Source organism: Chiloscyllium plagiosum, chromosome 31 (genome assembly GCF_004010195.1).
Source record: "Chiloscyllium plagiosum isolate BGI_BamShark_2017 chromosome 31, ASM401019v2, whole genome shotgun sequence".
In the NCBI taxonomy this organism is placed as follows: domain Eukaryota; kingdom Metazoa; phylum Chordata; class Chondrichthyes; order Orectolobiformes; family Hemiscylliidae; genus Chiloscyllium; species Chiloscyllium plagiosum.
In genome coordinates this window covers 25,462,656-25,481,374 of record NC_057740.1, presented here as the reverse complement: position 1 = coordinate 25,481,374, position 18,719 = coordinate 25,462,656, and the positions used below count along the sequence as shown (strand labels likewise).

Below are 18,719 nucleotides of genomic sequence, written 5' to 3'. Positions count from 1 at the left end.
TTTTATATAAAAGATTCCAATGGAAGTGTCATACCCTGTACAAAGAAGTTCTCTGATAACATAAATATTGATTGCATGGTTGATAGCCATGTACGTACTGTAAACTGCAGCAAGATATCAATAAACACAGAAAAATGACCAATGCAATTCATCACAGAAGAGTGAGATGAAGTATTTTGGGAGTGTCAAACAAGGCAAAGGAATACCCATTTAATGGGAGAATGCTAAATGTTGAGGAAGTAACTGACATTGGACTGAAATCTGCAGATCCCTGAAGGCAACAGAACAGGTCAAAAGGTAGTTAAGAAAGCTTTGGAATCCTCTCATTTATTAGCTGAGACATAGATTATAACAGCAGGGAAATTATACTAGAATTATATAAATCAGAGTGCCACAACTTGAGTGCTATTCGCAGTTCTAGTCTATTTCCTTTCGGAAAGGATGTAATGACACTGGGGAAGGTGTAGAGGAAGTTTTAACATGTTACCAGGATTGGAAAAATGTATCTAATGAGGAATGATTAAATAGGCTAAGATGGTTTTCCTTGGAACATAGGAGGCTAAGAGGAAACTTGATTGAGATATACCAAATTGAGAGGGGCCTAGTGGATGAGAAGGATGTTGTTAGTAGGAACATCAGTGACTAGGGGGCATAAATTCAAGTGATTGGTCGAAACATTAGAGGGGAACTGAGGAAATTCTTTTTCATCCAGAGCTAATAAGCATCTGGAATTCACTACCTGAAAGAGTCATGGAGGCATAAACCTTCAACTCATTCAATAGGTGCCTGGATGGTGCTGTGACTTGCAGAGCTATAAACCAAGTGCTGGCAAGTAGGAGGAGACTGGATAGCTTGTTGTTCAGCCTGCACAGACATAATGAGCCAAGTGGCCTCTTCCCAAGTGCTGTAAAATTTGGATATTTTTGTGCACTGGCCATTTGCCACCAATTAATTTCTTGCTGTATTTATACCTTTGTTTCATAAATGAAGTAATTGCTTATGATATTGTGACTCTGAAGACAGGCAATACCAAACCATAATTGAAAGTTCAAACGTATGTTGCACTAGCTAATATTTTTGTTGGATGCTTAGTGGTCAGCAATGGACTATCTCACTTTTATTCCACTTGTAAGTAATTCCTTTTAAAACTCAAGATTATCAACCAATAATGTGAGAATGTAAGTTGTGAGGAAGATTTAGAGGCTGCAAAGTGATATTAAAGGTGAGGTACAATGGCAATAAGGTGGCATTTGGAGTGTAATGCCTCGTCCTATTCATTCTTGATTTCTTCTGTCTCATTCACTATGAGCCCTATCTTCATGGGAAGAAAAGTTCCTCATTGAACAGGCTGATTAGAAAATATATACAGAGATGTTATTATCCACCTCTGGAGCAGGAAGGGTTGAATTCAGGCCTTCTGACACAGAGGTAGGGATACTACTACTGTACCACAAGATCCATGAAGTCATGACCTCTGTGCCACTTAAGCCCTCTATAAGGTTAGCTTGAGACTGGATTACTAGACCAGTGACATTACCATCACACCATCACTACATCCCGTATGGCTTTTGTATTTGAGGATTTCTGTTCTGTATGAAACTAATTTTGAATACTAATGGGGCGACAACAAATCTGTGAAAAAGAAAACAATCCAGAAGAAACTGTATAGCTTTACCTTGTTAATTTTTCTTCTGCAAATTTGCGTTTCTGTGAACCTATGACTGCATATACCATGCGTTAACAGTGCCAAATGTCACAAATTTGGAACTTAATTTGCTCCTGATTTCTAATACAATAACCAATGCAAATAATGCCATATATAACACACTAATATCCATTTTAGTAGCACCAGCTTCAAGACAAATGTGCTGCTTTTCAGTGTTCAGATCAGAGGATAATATTCCTGAGTTGAAATACGGTGAAGTCAAGTTCACGGGTGCTAATCTTTTTTTTTAATAGGATGACAGTGAGGTCACATTTGATGAGAGGTCAGGTGAAATCAATGCATCATGCATGGATGTGACTGTGATCATTTTTAGCCCTCTTGTAGTAATTAGTTTAAGTGGCATTAAAGGAGATTGTGCTTCGAGTGGTTAAGTATTGATTATATTTTAGTTGTTTATAACTAAACTATTTTCAAGTCACAAGTGTAATTATGGGCCCAAATGTTGAATGTATGAATGAAAATCAACCATATGTGATCATATGAAATATTGTGCACAACTGTAGTTTAAGCAGTGATTTATTCATTCTTAAGCATTCAAATTGTATTAATTTTTGTATGTTCATGCATGAAACCATTAGAGTTTGTTTCCTCAGTGTGGCAGAAGTCACAAAGGGAAATTTGACATCTAATGTCACCAAGTTTAACTTGAAGTAATGTCACTTTGAAGTAATAACTGGCCAGCGATCTATCGTCAAGATGTTTATTAAATGTGTGCTAAGTTGTCACTTTTTTCTGAGTTGTGAATTTAAATCTGTCTGCGGGCAAGAAAGACATTGTAATGTGAAATGTGAGTTAGAGACTATGCAAATGAAATAATAGACAATATTAAAAAAATCAAAGAAAAAATGGCCATTTTTCAAAAATATTTCATTTGACCGATCCATTTGGTACCATTTAGACTGAAAGCTGTAAAGAAGTTGTAGTTTACATAAAGTAGTAGTTTATAGATTTCATTTTTAAACCTGTAAGTAATTTTAATTCTGTTCAGTATTTATCCTGGTTTAGAGCTGAAGTGAGTATAATTGTCAGATTTGTATTTTGATCAAATCTGCATGAATTGTTATTTTATAGCCAAAGGAAATCAAACTTACAAAAACTTAGTTGGTTGCAAGTGAGAAAATGTCTGAACCTTTTTCCATTCAAAATTTTTGAAAATCGCCCCCACTTAGATCATTTTATTTTCTGATTCAAGATCCTACATCATAACAAGTAAATTTTTTTAAACTCTCTTTTATATTCATGGAATGTGGGCAGAGCTGGCTGGTCAGCATTTTTAGCCAATTCCTAGGTGCTGTTGAGGTGGCAATGAGCCACCACCTTGAACTGCTGAAGACTATTGGTGTATGTATTTCATGTACGTACTGAAGGCATGGAATTCTAGGACTTTGCTGCTCCTTTAGTGAGGTTGCATCCAAATATTTCCAAATCAGGACGATGAGTGGCTTGGACGCTAACTTATAGTTGCTTGGATCATAATACCATGGAAAATGAATTTTTAAAAATTCTATGAAGGATTCTGAAGCAAAAAGTGTTTATAGATGGGTTGTTTTTATGGAAGCTAAGTTTTTTTTTCTTGTCTGCTAGAATTGCTCTTGCACTTTGACCATTATTCTTTTCTGTTTGCTTGCTGATGTTGTGTCACTTGTTGTCATAACCTTCATCTATCACTTGTTTTCTTAATGCACTCTGCAATTTTAATTTGGCGTATTTACTAATTTTGCTTTTTATATAATTGCTAAATCTGCTTGCATTGGCATGATTTTCCCCTCACTTTTGTTTGTTTTTATTTTGTTTTCTTTCTCCTTGTTTTTCCTCCTTTTAACATTGGCAGTTGGCAGATCGCAATGGAGCTTGGGAACCTCATTCCAGCTGTCAGCCCAGTACACATCATTTGGGAACACATCTGACATCAGACAGGCTCGGAGGTTCCATACAGGTATTTTCCGCACTAGTTGCGCATTCTCATTGATGTTTGCTGTGTTGCTTGCAAAAGTGATGTCATCCTTGCATACTAATTTACTTACTACCATACATGGTGTTTGTGTTCTACACTCAAATCTATATTGTAACTGGCTTTCAAGCTATGCTCATATTGCACTTCCTTTTATAATATATAGTTTAACTGAATGTGATTAGGTATTTGATGATCACACAGCTATGCAGTGCCAGAATTGGTGCTAACTTATCTCTGGCACAGGACTTCTAAAACATTCATGAAATGGGGGAAAAGCAAATATTTCATACTTTGTTCAAAACCTGTTCCGATTTTGGATGTAAGACAAGTGATTAACAATCTGTGTAACTAGCTGAGATCTATAATTGTCATAGGTTAAATAGCAAACACTAAATGATATACACCGAAAAGGTAGTTAGACCACAGCTGGGAGTACAGCATCACCACACAACAGGGTGTGATTGTACAAGAGAGTGTAGAGGGGATTCACCAGGATGTTGCCTGGGCCTAATTATTTGAGCTATGAAGATATGGAGGAGGGAGCCCTCATCATTTTTGTATTTAATGAATTCTTGAAATGCCACAGCATACAAAGTTGGAAAATGAGATCAGGGCAAGGTAGGTGCTGATAACTGGGCAGAGGTTTCCATGTGTAGGACTTTGGTTTTGTACAGTAACTTGTGTTTATGAAGATCACACTTTGTTCTTCTGAACTCTTAAAGGGAATAGGTAAAATCAATTTGAGCTTTCTTCATAAGATAATCCCTTCGTCCCAGACTGAGTCAAGTCAGTTTTCTCTCGGTTGCTTTGAAAGCAATCAGTTTTCTTTTCCAAATAAGACTACACCTCTGCACAGTACTGTAGATATGGTCTCACCAACATCCTGTATAGCTGCAATAAAGCTTTCCCACATTTATATTAAATTGCTCTCCAACCACTTCTGTGAAGGTCCTGGGATGGGGACCATCTGAACCTGGGGATTTGACAGACGTTAGGACTGGAAAATGACTCCTGTAACATCCCTATTTAGGGAGGGAGGCAGAACATAGGATGTGATAGGCCACTTATCCTGGCATCCATCTTTGGTGAGATTTTAGAATCCATTATTGTTAAGGTTGAGATCACTTAGAAGTGCATGGTAAATGGGGCTGGGTCAACACAGTTTGATGTGTTATAGGTGGTAATGTCTGACACGTTAGAATTCTTCAAGGAGGTAATGAACAAATTAAACAAAGGAGAACCAGTGGGCGTAACCTGTTTGGATTTCCAGAAAACCTTTAACAAGGTGTTGAACAGGAGGCTACTAAATGGCAGCCAATGGTATTTAGGGGCAAGGTATTGGCATAGATTTGAGGATTGGCTGTCTGGGAGAGGGCAGTGAGTAAGGATAAAGGTGTCTTTTTGAAGATAGCATTCACAGGAAAGTGTGCTGGGACCACGATTCATGTTGCACATTAAAGATCTGGACAATAGAACTGAGAGGTATTGTTAAGTTAATGCAAAGATAAGTGGAGGAACACAATGTTGAGGAAGTGGGAGGCTGCAGAAAGACTTGGACAGGCCAAAGAGTGGGTAAAGAAATGGCAGTTGGAACACATTGTGAGAAAGTGAGAGGTTTTGCACTGTGGTAGGAAGAATAGAGGCATATACTGTTTTCTAAATGGAGACTAGCTTCGGGAATCTGAAGTCAGAGTTCAGGATTCTCTTGGGGATAATCAAGCAGATTCATTTGGCAGTTAGGAAGGCAAATGCAGTGTTAGAATTCCCTGCAAGAGGACTAGAATACAAAAGCAGGCTTAAATCTGTGGTCAGACCACATTTTGGAATATTGTGAGCGGTTTGGGCCTCATATCTAAGGAAGGATATGCTGGTCTTAGAATGTCCAGAGGAGGTTCACAAGCATGATCCAGAGAATGAAAGACTTGTCATATGAGAAATGGTGACAGTGACCATAACTGCCTCACATTTACCATATTCTTGAAGAGGGAAATGAGCAGTTAACAAGGTAAGTTGGGATCCAACAGGAGTTGGGAAGTACAGACTGGAAGCAATTGTTCCACAGAAAGGGCGCAACAGACATGTGGAGACTGTTTTAAGGAGCAGTTATTGCAAGTGATGCACAAATTTGTTCCTCTGAGACAGGCAAGAAGGGGTAAGATTAAGGAGCCTTTGACTAGAACAGAGGAGCTTCTTGTCAAAAGGAAGAAGGCAGCTTACATAAGGTGGAGGAAGCAAGGATCTAGCACAACTTTAGAGGATTACACGCTTACTAGAAAGGAGCTCAGAAATGGACTAAGGAGAGTCGGGAGGGGGCACAAAAAAGGCTCAGCACGAAGGATTATGGAGTACCCAAAGGCATTTGTACATGAGGAATAAGAGAATGATCAGGGAGAAAGTAGGGCCAATTCAGAATATCATACGGAACTTGTGCGTGGAGTCTGAGCATATAGGGGAAGCCCTAAATGAGTTTTTTTGCTTTGGTTTTCACTAAGGAAAGGGACCTTGTTGTGAATGAGAACTTTGAGGAGCTCGGAAACAGGTTTGAACAGATAAAGATTGATGAAGTTGATGTGCTGGAAATGTTGGCAAACATTTAAAATTGATAAGTCCCCAGGGCCAGACCAGATTCATGCGAGGTTGCTCCAGGAAGCAAGAAAGGAGGTTGCTAAGCCACTGGCGAAGGTCTTTGCTTCCTCACTCTCTGTGGAAGTTGTACCGGAGGATTTGAAGGCAAATGCTCCTCTTTTCAAGAAGGGGAACAGGGAAATCTCTGGCAATTACAGACCAGTCAGTCTTACGTCTGTGATCAGCAAGATTTTGGAAAGAATTCTGAGGGATAAGATTTATGACTATTTGGAAAAGCATAGCATGATTAAAGGCAGTCTGCATGGCTTTGTGAGAGGCAGGTCATGCCTCACAAATCTTATTGAGCTCTTTGAGGAGGTGACAAGACAGGCTGACTAAGGTCGAGCAGTGGATGTGGCATTTGATAGGGTTCTCCATGGTAGGCTCATTCATAAAGTCACGAGGTATGGGATACAGGGAAATGTGACTGTCTGGATTCAGAATTGGTTGGATAACAGAAAGCAGAGTGGTTCTAGATGGAAAGTATTCTGCCTGGAGGTTAGTGTTGAGTGGGGTCCCGCAGGGCTCTGTTCTTGGGCCTCTGCTCTTTGTAGTTTTTATAAATGGTTTGGATGAGGAAGGTGAGGGGTGGGTTAGTAAATTTGCCGATAACCCAAAGGTTGGAGGTGCCATTGATAGTATCGAGGGCAGACGGAGTTTAACCTGGATAAATGCGAAGTGATGCATTTTGGAAGGTTGAACTTGAATGCTAAATATAAGATTAAAGACAGGATTCTTAGCAGTGTGGAGGAATGGAGCGATCTTGGTGTTCAAGTGCATAGATCCGACAAAGTTGCCACCCAAGTGGATAGGGTTGTTAAGAAAGCATATGGTGTTTTTGGCTTTCATTAATAGGGGGATAGAGTTTGAGTCGCGAGGTTTTGCTGCAGCTCTCAAAGTCCTTGGTGAGACCACACTTGGAATATTGTGTCCAGTTCTGGTCGCCCTACTATAGGACATGTACAGAGGCTTTGGAGGGGGTGCAAAGAAGGTTTACCAGGATGCTGCCTGGACTGAAGGGCTTGCTTTACAAAAAGAGGTTGACTAAGCTCTGGAGAGGAGGAAGAGAGGTGAGCTGATTGAGGTATACAAGGTAATGAGAGGCATGGATAGAGTCAATAGCCAGAGACTTTTCCCCAGGACAGGATTGACTGGCACGAGGGGTCATAGTTTTACGCAGTGTGTTGTGAATGCATGAAATGCCAGCGCTGGTGGTGGAAGTAGAGTCATTAGGGACATTTAAGCAACTGCTGGACATGCACATGGACAGCAATGAATTGAGGGATGCGTAGGCTAGGTTATTTTAAGTTAGGAATAATGCTCGGCACAATATCGTGGGCCGAAGGACCTTTCTGTGTTCTATGACTCTGCCTGTCTACTCAGTGGAGTTTAGAAGGATGATGGAAAATCTCATTGAACCTTGCAAAATACTGAAAAGCCTGGGTAGAATGGACATGGAGAAGATGTCTGCACTAGGAGAGACCAGGACCTGAGGGCACAACTCTGGGTAAAGAGGTGACGTTTCAGAACTGACATGAGGAATTTTTTTCAGCCAGAGGGTATAATTTCTTTCAGGAGAAAGTAAGGACTGCAGATGCTGGAGCCTCATTCCTGAAGAAGGGCTCATGCCCGAAATGTTGATTCTCCTGCTCCTTGGATGTTGCCTGACCTGCTGCGCTTTTCCAGCAACACATTTTCAGCTATAATTTCTTTAGCCAGATGTGTGGAAATCATTGCCACAGCAGGCTGTGAAGGCCAATCATTCAGTGTCGTGAAGATAGTGAGAGGCTCTTGACTAATAAAAGGTTATTGGGAAAAGGTAGAATCGATGCAGCAGATTTGATGGCGAAATGGCCTGCTTCTGCCTGGGTATCTTCAGGTCTTGTAGCAGTGATTATTTATTTTGCTCCTTATTTTGCTTTCCTCCATTACGGATTCCCCCTTCTCCATTTTAGTCAGTCTGGTTGATTTGCCTCAAGGTGAGCTTTGGAGACGAGAGCATCAAATCTAAGCTGATACAGTCATTCCACACAATACTGAGGGAATGTGTTTTCAGATGGACCAATTTTTGATTTAAGCTGAATCCGATTTGCTTCCTTGGGTGGATGAAATTTGTCCCAAGGTATTATTCGAAGAAGGGTACGGGAATTCGCCAGGTGTTCTGGCTAAAACTTTTATTCTCATTGAATGTCTTTAAAACAGCTTAATTTCCTAAAGTAAAAGTTGAGAGCTGAAATTGTGATGCTGAGGACTGAGGTAGCAATGGCTGCTTTGGAGCTATGATCCTGTACTAATAGCAACTAATAGCAAAGGCTTAAACCCTTGCACATCTTTCAAATTGTGGGTGTGATCTAAATGACTATCCTTGTGGCCTGACTCGTGAGTTTAAAACAGTAGGCTTTAAAAAGACAACGAAATCTCCTCAGAACTTTCTGTATGAAATCCCCTCCTTATTTGAACCTCTCCCTTCAATCTCCTCTTTCTCCTCCACCCTGCCAAATCCTTGCAATTCTCACTGAGAGATCAATTTTCCAGCTTTGGAAAGGGCCCCCGGTGGAAGGAGATTTTGGAGCCTCTAGTTTAATTCATAGTTTATCTGTATTTTTTTAGTGTGTGAAAGTGTGGTGTACAAAATGGTGTGTTTTGCTATAGTATAGTGTGGTAATATTTCAGAAGTAATGAAGTGGCTTTGAAGAGCATTACAACTTTTATTGTTATCTGAGGCACGATCTAAATACAGTCATTGCTGGGCTTATGGGGAAGGCAGAGCAAAGAGACGACTTAAATAATTACTTTTTTTTTTAAAAAAAAAAGTCCATATACAGAAATCCAAATAACCTGCCTCTGTGTTGCTGGATGCTATCCTGGTGGTTGTTGAATAAGCTAGAAATGATTTGATATGTTTTTCTCTTGCAGCAGTCCGTATTTCGTCTTGAAGAAAGTCTGCGTTTGATCACTGAAAGAGTGTGCAGGTCACATGATCATAATACACTGGGAAAACCAGCACCAAGACCCTTTTTTTGCCTCATTAATTTTACACACCCCTCTAAATTTTAAAATTAATGAAAATCAACTGGAAATAGCTTTGAGGAAAACTGCAATAGCTGACTGAAATTGTGCTCGCACCAACTGTTCTCTGGTCTTGGTCAGCAAACTTCACATCTGTTGAGAATTTGTTGTTTGCGCAAGGTGTGCTAAAGTGTTTATTTGCAAGCTTCTGTTTTTTTCATTGTTTAATCTGATCAAGTAAATGAATATTTCCCTCTATTTTATCAGGCAGCCAAGTACTTCTACTCACATTTCACAATTGCATTCAAAGTAGCCCAAATTTAATGACTGAATTCCTCTGGCACCTAAAGATCTCCGACCTCATATAAGAGAAGGAATTCTCACATTAAAGTTGTACGAACAGCCACTTGGATACTTTAGTTCATATATGTGAATCGTTGAAGTGGCTTATTAGATTCCCTGCTATAGTCAGTTAGATGAGAACGATGCTGGAAAAGCATAGGTCAGGCAGCATCCGCGGAGCAGGAAAATCAATGTTTCGGGCAAAAGCCCTTCATCTGGAAGAGCTTTTCTGATGAAGGGCTTTTGCCCAAAATGTAGATTTTCCTGCTCCTCGGATGTTGCCTGACCTGTGCTTTTCCAGCACCACTCTATTCTTGACTGTGATCTCCAGGATCTTCAGTACCCACTTTGACATAGTCCGTTAGATGCCTGCTTTCTTATTTTAATTTTTACATTTCAAATTGTGCTTTGTTTGCGTAGAACACCCTTGTGTTTCAAACTAACAATTGAGCAATTCACTTCAGAAAAGTTTCTGCATGTCTCTGTGAAACTTATCAGTGCTACATGTAGGGATGCAATGAGCTTAGCTAAAGAAACAGTATGAGTGTATAAATTGGGAAAAGTCAGCCAACCTGGAGTTCTAACTAGGTACAGCAGTACAGTTTCCAGTGCTGTCAAAAGTTTTTCTAACTTAAAATCTGCCTATATGTTGGGAAATTTTGATTGTCGGATTATTTGGAACCGATGGGAAGAGTCTAGTGATTAGTCAACCCTTCTGGCTTCCATCAAATGAACTGGTCAGCAAAGTTGATCATTAGTGCTCTAGAATCTGCCTCATTTTAAGAATTGCTGATTGTGCCACAAATAATATTATTCTAATTTGTTATTGCTAATTGCTATCTTCGTACAAATTCTATTATGGACTGGACAGCACAATATTTCATGAAGCTATTCATTGAACAGCTAGCAGGTATGGGTTTGAGTTTGTGCAAGAATAGACAGATAATGTAATCCATAAGATGCCGCATAAAGTTAATTTTTCCTCCTTACACAGGGGTATGCTGTTTGGATTTTTTTTTATATAGATATTTTTATTAATATTAAGCAATAAGGTAAGAAAAAAAAAGGGAGGGGATATAAACCAAAACGGGGGGGAAGGCAGACCAACATCCATTATGTCCTACAGTTGCTGTTTGGATTTTAATCTTTGCAGTAAGAGTCCAGGTGCTTGGATATGAGCAACAGGCTAAGCTCTTGGCCTCTCCCTATCTTGTATTGGTATTTCCTAGGCAAGAAATGGTCAGACTCTGCCAATTTGATCCTGTAATCAGTTGCTGAAAGGTGTGAGAGTATCTTGAAAGAATTTCCAGCAGCAAAATCTTCCTACCAGTAAATAAAATTAATCATAGATAAAGCAATTTTTTAGTGGGAATATATTCAGTTAATTTGCTTTCTGGTAATGCTGGTTGAAAAGAGGTTGGTGATTATGTAATTACAAGAATTATCTGCTTTTCTTCCGCTACAGCAGTACTTATCTAATAGGAGTAAACCTACCAGTAATGCAATACTCCTCTCAATTCTGCATTAAAATCTAAGGTTAGCACCTTGTGAAACTCTTGATTTTGTTTATTCTTCCGGAACCTGAGATTGAAGCAGGGTCCTTTTTAGCTCTCTGAATTCTTGACATTATGACCATTTAGTGGCTGACCCAAGTTGACCAACTCAAATCTACTTGTCACTTGGAGAGCACCCTCCAATGCTTACAACTTTTCTGATTTCCGCTAAGTGATTCCTACAGCGATAAAGTAGAGATTAAGAATTCAATAGTTCATGTCTACAATTTTTTATGGATGTTGCAATGTACATTGGAACTTTAATATGTAGTCCTTCACATCAGGAATTTTTTTTATCCTAATGTGAAGCACCGGACTATTCATAAAAGTTGTTTTCTTTTCATGTAGAACTGCCTTTAATAGATTCCATCTTAGTTTACAGGTATCTATTCAAGACTAATATGAAGTTGAGTGATAATTAGCTAATATTGAATACTCCTGTAGCATTTTCATCTCCATTTTGTTTCCTGATTTGTTGTTTTACCAATAGGTACTTTGGAACTGTATTGCTTTTTTATTCTCTCTTGGATGAAAATATGAGTGTGACTTGGATGATTTAGTTTTGCCAACTGAAAGATTTTTCCTTGATTCTTTAAAAGATCAATACTGTATATCATGCATGATAAATAAGTAGCAGGAAATTACATTGTTATTTTCTTTTTCTTTTAAGGTGGTGAGCTCAACAAATGGTGAGCTTAACACAGATGACCCCACAGCAGGACACTCCAATGCACCCATTACAGCCCCAGCAGAAATTGAAGTGGCAGATGATACCAAGTATGAATTTCTCCCAATCTCCAATATGAATTACATGTATATATTAAACAAATGCAAGTCTTCAGTAATTGTATATTTTAGCGACAGCAAGCGATACCACTTGCTTATAAAAGATATGTTGTGTACGTCCAGGCCAACCCACATGTGTGATTCTAAATGTTGGTTGCAAAAAGGTATCCATTTGATCACAACATTCATGCTAAAAATAGACCTAATAATTTTTGAAAAGGCTGCACATATTTTGCCAGCTGCAATTCATATTAAAAGCTGACTTTGTTTATTCAGCTTTACAAAGACTCTGGCAGTAACCATTGTTAACACTCTGTTCCAGCTGGTGTACACAGGGACATACAGTATATTGATGTTTGGCAAAGTAGTCCTTCAGTTTGTGCTTTGCAAGTTAAATGTTGAAAGATTAGTTTCTAAATGGGTTGATTGTTATTAATGCATGGCATTCAGATCATTTTCCTTCTGCACTGGTTATGTTAAAGTGTGTCATTTGTCTGAGACATTTTGACAATTCAAGCAAGCAGTTTTGACCTTCACCCACAGAGATAGGGATTCTTAATGGCTCTATGTCTTGATTTTGAAGTTACTTATAGTAAAAGCAAGTAAATGCACATCTGAAATAAAAATAATAAAGTGCTGGAGAAACTCAAGTCTGACAACACCGCTTGGGACGGACTCCAATGCAAGACTGTCACTTTAAAACATTTCTCCTTTCCCATAGTAACTGCTTTTAAAACTGGAAAATTCACAAGAATTAAGTTGTGTCCCAAGTTATTGTTCACTTGTGGCTTTTCACAATGTAACCAAGGATCGCTCTTTTTCACACACACACACCCCTCCCCTATAATTTTTCCCTTCCTGGTCTGTGGGAATTGCTGACCATCTTAACTATACAGCTTTGTGGTTCCATGCTATTGAAATACTGGTCATTCAGTGTGTCGTCAGATGTGAATTTATGGCATTATTCCCCGCTCGTATTAAATTTTTAATTTCAGCTGTTCAGTTTAAAGACAATGTTAAATAAAAATAGCTACTTACCTGTCAGAATAGGAAGAAAATTTGGAGCAACATTGCAAGCTGCCTTTCTCAATACCTAAAATGAAATACGAGAAGTCAGTATTGAGAATTTAGTCAAATTTGACAAAACACATTGAAATTAGAGGCTGATGTTCAGCATGTTGTTTAAAGTATACTGGCCATACCTATGAGTAGGCTAGACCAGATCCAACCATAATTGACTCCCTAATGTATTCTTCAAAAATAGGCAGTTTGTCATAGCTTTACATTTTGCACTCATCCGGGCAATTCACAAGAATCAGCAAAGTAAGCGGAAAATAACACTTCTCTCATGAGAGGAGAGGGCTGATTGGTTAGCATGTGGACTGTGATAGAGGTGTGTCATGGAGGATACAAATTCAAAATACAAATCTGATACGGGGTATCTGTTGAATTTTGTCAACTTCTACACCTCGATAACACCTAGTTAATGTGTTGGTGTGAAGTAGAGTCAGATGTACAGCATGGAAGCAGACCCTTTGGTCCAACCCGTCCATGACAACCAGATCTCCTAACCGAATCTAGTCCCACCCGGTCCATATCCCTCTAAACCCTTCCTATTCATATACCCTCCAAATGCCTCTTAAATGTTGCAATCGTACCAGCCTCCACCACTTCCTCTGGCAGCTCATTCCATACACGCACCACCCTCTGTGTGAAAAAGTTGCCCCTTATGTCTCTTTTATATCTTTCCCCTCTCACCCTAAACCTATGCCCTCTAGTTCTGGACTCCCCTATTGCCTATTTACGTTATCCATGCTCCTCATAATTTTGTAAACCTCTATAAGGTCAGCCCTCAGCCTCTGACGCTCCAGGGAAAACAGTCCCAGCTTGTTCAGCCTCACCCAATAGCTCAGATCCTCCAACCCTGGCAACATCCTTGTAAATCTTTTCTGAACCCTTTCAAATTTCACAACATCTTTCCAATTGGAAGGAGACCAGGATTGCATGCAATATTCCAACAGTGACCTAATCCAATGTCCTGTACAGCAGCAACATGACTTCTCGACTCCTGTACTCACTACTCTGACCAATAAAGGAAAGCATACCAAACGCCGCCTTGACTATCCTATCTACCTGTGACTCCACTTTCAAGGAGCTATGAACCTGTACTCTTTTTGTTCAGCAACACTCCCTAGAACCTTACCATTAAGTGTATAAATCTTGCTAAGATTTGCTTTCCCAAAATGCACCACCTCGCATTTATCTGAATTAAACTCCATCTGCCACTTCTCAGCCCATTGGCCCATCTGGTCCAGATCCTGTTGTAATCTGAGATAACCCTCTTCACTGTCCACTACACTTCCAATTTTGGTGTCATCTGCAAACGTACTAACTGTACCTCTTATGCTCACATCCAAATCATTTATGTAAATGACAAGAAGTAGTGGACCCAGCACAGACATGTGGGTTAACTTCTACACTGTATTTGAACCTCAGCGATGAGAATCATGGGATAAAGTTCTCCTCTAGGTTATTGTATTAATCTAATGCAAAATGAATTACAATGGTTTTAGCTTGGTGATTGAAAGGCGCAAGTAACATAAGACCTGCTCATGTCAGTACAGAGGCAATATTGAGGCTAGTTGAGGAATTAGAAGGTATTCTGATGAAGCAGCTGGTGTTCTACCATTTTTAACAACAAATTGTCACGAGAGCATTTGATAATACTTAGTAATGCTAATATTGTGGATAAAAATATTTTTATGTGCATAAAGCTGCTTTTCACTGTTCCTGTGGTAGTGAATTTATTTTTCATAAATATATTAACTCAATATTTTTGGTCAGAAATATTATCCTTCAATCAACACTCGCTGACTTTCTTTCCATTTGGTCATTACCTGACAATGTCAGTTGTCATCTTCATTAGTGGAAAGCAGAAAATACAGTATCTTTTGCTGATTCTAGTCATGGTCAAATTTTGACTGATACCAATAAGAACATTTTTAATTGCTTTAAAGTAAAACCTCGGTAGTATCAGAAGTGACATTTCTTAAGATTTGAAATAATTTTTTTTTAAAGGTGCTGTTGTTTCTTCAAGAGGCGGAAGAGGAAAACCATTCAGCGGCATAAGTGACTCTGGAAACTGCTGTGAGATTTACGTGTGTGTTCTGCGACTTTCCAGTCATACTAAATTCAGAAATCCATCTCTTTTGTGGCAGACATATGCTGTTGTCTAAGATCATGACTTTTCTGCCCAGAATTTTGGGCTTCTGACATTGGTACTCTTTTCTGCTGTGAAGTTCTTATTGGTGGACTTGGCAAATGCACCATGCAAAATTTTTACTTCCTTTACTGTGGGAGTCCACGAAAGCATCGTCTCCGAAATGTGCATTAAATAGGATTAGTTCTCTCAGTGGGATCAAGGCAGTGTTGAGTTCAAGTTTTTAAAAAGTTCCAGAATGGAAATAGCAGGAATTACTTCAAGATTTTTGTATGATGTTGATTTAATTTGAAACTCAACTCTCGACATGCTTCATTCATCTCCAGTGTTATGTAATCGCAAGTCATGCGATAACCTTTTTCTATTTTTTCCCCCCTTTTGTTTTGATCAATCTGAATGCGTGGTGTAGTCACTGTCATTGGGTACTGTTGGGATAAGGAAATACCTTGTAGGCTCCTTATCTTTAATTGCACTTTCGATAACAGTTTGTAAGAGCTTTTGGATCTGATTGTGCAAAAACTGTTTCTAAATGTACCTTTTTAAGGGAATACAAAAACAGTAGGAAACGTAGCATGTTTTTAAATGTAATAATGTTTGCAAAATGTAAGTGAAACAGTTACATTATTAAACTGGGTAGAATTAATGTGATAGTTCACAGAAAACGAAATCTTGTTCAAATTCAGATCTAGTTTGAGCTTTTAAGATCCAGATGTCATTTAGGGCTGTATGTGAATTGGAGATGGTCATCATCGAAATTTAGCAGCTGAATCATGTGACAAAAAGGGCACTTCAGACACAGTATGTCGATGTGCCTTTTAGTAGAGGCACTTTTATGTTGGGTCTTGGCAGAACAACCCAGTTAATAGGGTAAGAGTTTGGTATAGTTGAAGGTTTCTGCCATAGTCATGCCATTTAATAAAAGATCAACACACAGGTTTTGTCAGCAATACCCAATTGAAGAACCAGGTAAGCAGAAAGAGGATTTAATATTTCAAAACATTTGGCATTGACAAGCTTACAGAAAAGTACTTTGGAAGACAAAATTCTTGACCTAGTTCAACTTGTTGAGTATGAAAATGATAAAAGAACTTTGAAAAGTTTTCAGTGTAGACAGGAGCAGTGAAGAAGGACAAATTAGCAATGATTTATGAAAGCCTATCAGAGCAAGGAACATTCTTGAGGTTTCAATTACTTTGGAAAGTTAGTCACCTAAACTGTGACTAAGTACCTCAATTTCTGGATTGGAAGCCACAGCTAGTCTTAAATGGGACAAATTAATTTGTAGCAAGTCTTCATTTCAGAAGTTTACTGATTACCAATTTTACCCATAGCTTTCAATGTGCTCTATGATGATCGTATAGCCATATTTTTGGTGTGTCGAACTACAAAGATTTTATGCACAATTTTCTTTCAAAAATCGATTGTTTTTACTTTGAAAGACATTTCATTTAAAAGTTACACCATTTTAGAGCCCACTGTATTTCCCTTTTTTGTTTTAAGGCTGCAGGTTTTTCTCAGGAAATTAGGGTACTTAAAATGGACCCCTGACAAGACTGGGCTATTGACTGATTATCCATCTCAATAGATTCTTGTTGACTCTAGGTACAGGAGAAGTTTGGATTGCAAACTTCAACCTAGAGTGAATCATTGGTGTCCTGCACGTAGCTAAGCTTTTAGATTAAGTCCCTTACTATGAGTCGTCTTTACAGAAGCAGTTTCCATTGGTGCAGTACTTAACAAGAGGTCCACTTCTGGTGCAGAGAAACACTCATCCACAACCACGTGCAACGTTTTCTTTGTGTAACATTGAATTTTTAGTTGGTTAATTTTTTTTTTGAATGCTTAAGTGTTGTTGTGGATAGTGTCCATTTGCCAGTGAGATGTAAGAGGGAGGCCAACACAGAAACAAAAGGTTAGCTGTTACTGGTCGCCGTGGTGAAATTTGTTTGTTCTTGGATCGGGCTAAAATATTAATGAAGAAATACAATTCTAAATGGTTTTTCTAAGGAGATAAACTGAAGTAATTTTTTTTGCCTTTTGTTTTCTTTCCAAAATCTCATTGAGTATTTGAAGACTTAGTTTGGCCAGTATGGTTAAAGCACTTCTGAAATCTAATTTCAGGTGTGTCTGGTCCTTTCCATATGTTAAAATAGAAGATGATTTTAGGTGGAGAATTACACTTGTAGGTTTTTTTAAAAAATAATGTTAAGCATTGTGTTCACAAATATCTTGTGGGCTGTTATCATTTTCCGAATATTGGGAATTCAAAATGTCAGATATGAGACTGCCCAAAGGTGTTTTTAGTTGAGGCTAGTATTGCACACTTGTACTTTTATTAAATTCCACCCCCAAAATAAACTAATTTACAGTTAGATACTATAGACCTGTCCTGAGAGAAGGCAGAATTGATTTTGGAGTTGCCTAAAACATGCACTTTCATAGTGGTGATCTCAAATCTGCACAATCAATGTTTAATTTCCCTTGGACAGTAAAATTATGGAGTCAAGTGATGAGCAGAGTGTATCTTTAAAAATATAAACCTAAAGTTTGGTGGGCTGTTGACGGTCATACCTTATTTTAATACTTATTGTTGTATATAGACTTTCAAAAATTTATGTGGGTAGTTTAAGCTGCCAGAAATGAGCAAACGTTTGACTGTGAATCATCTCCATTTCCACTTAAATGGATAGAAAGAGGAGTCTCAAAAATGTCAAGGCAGTGCAATGATACCCACGCATGCTGAGCAATGTTTTGCAAAATTCATTTGCTGCCTTTTCTGCCAGGATGGGTCTTTTATTGTCTGGAATGCGATAATCATGATTGATATTATTGTGAACATTAAAAGGCGTATTAATGTTTCAGATTTTGTTACCTTTTTGTGGTGAACCATAATGCTCAGAATAGCACAAAAACTGAAGATTGACCTGTGCATTCTGTATTTTGCCCATAATTTAACACTTAACATAAAATGGTCTCTATCCACAACAAGCACGTGAGCAATTTCAGTATGCTGTCATTAATTTTGGTGACTGTAAAAAGTGAAAAGAACCAAATAAAGGGAATACAAGCAATTTATATTTTTGTATATTGTATTCACTTTAGATGTAAAACTCTTTACTGTTGGCTAAACTTTCTGAAATGTTACAAAAACTTAAGATTAATTATTTGCAGCAATTGGATACTGTTTACACCGTACTATCTAGTACAAAACTAGCAGATGTACTTCTTTACATTTGAGCATGAAAACTTATAGGTAATTTGAGAGGAATGGTAAGAAATATGTGATTCCCTATTCGAGTTAGCCAGGATGTTAAATGAATGGATCCATGCCTTCCTTCCTTCCCATTTTATCCTGATCTTGGGAACTAGCCCTTCCTTCTGCTATGGTGAGCATGCAACTTGACCAACTTGCACCTTAAGTTCGTTCCTTGTTACTTGAGTTATCCTATTCAAACACAGCGCTGATCTTTTTTTTGTCTGATTATATCCAACTAAAACCAAAGC

The 18,719-nt window shown here is 38.5% G+C and overlaps 1 protein-coding gene across 3 annotated transcripts in view; it reads left to right on the top strand.

Annotated features, from left to right (window-relative positions):
- The window catches only part of LOC122565337 (casein kinase I), a 112,639-nt gene extending 94,349 nt beyond the window's left edge, over positions 1-18,290 (top strand). For 2 of the 3 annotated variants that reach the window (XM_043721206.1, XM_043721205.1), the window contains exons 8-10: positions 3,558-3,662; positions 11,880-11,986; positions 15,074-18,290. In XM_043721206.1, coding sequence (XP_043577141.1) covers positions 3,558-3,662; positions 11,880-11,986; positions 15,074-15,128 — 267 coding nt within the window. In that variant the 3' untranslated portion in view covers positions 15,129-18,290. The remainder of the gene's footprint in view (positions 1-3,557; positions 3,663-11,879; positions 11,987-15,073) is intronic. The other variant, XM_043721207.1, reaches the window with a different exon arrangement.
- The last annotated feature ends 429 nt before the right edge of the window (positions 18,291-18,719 follow it).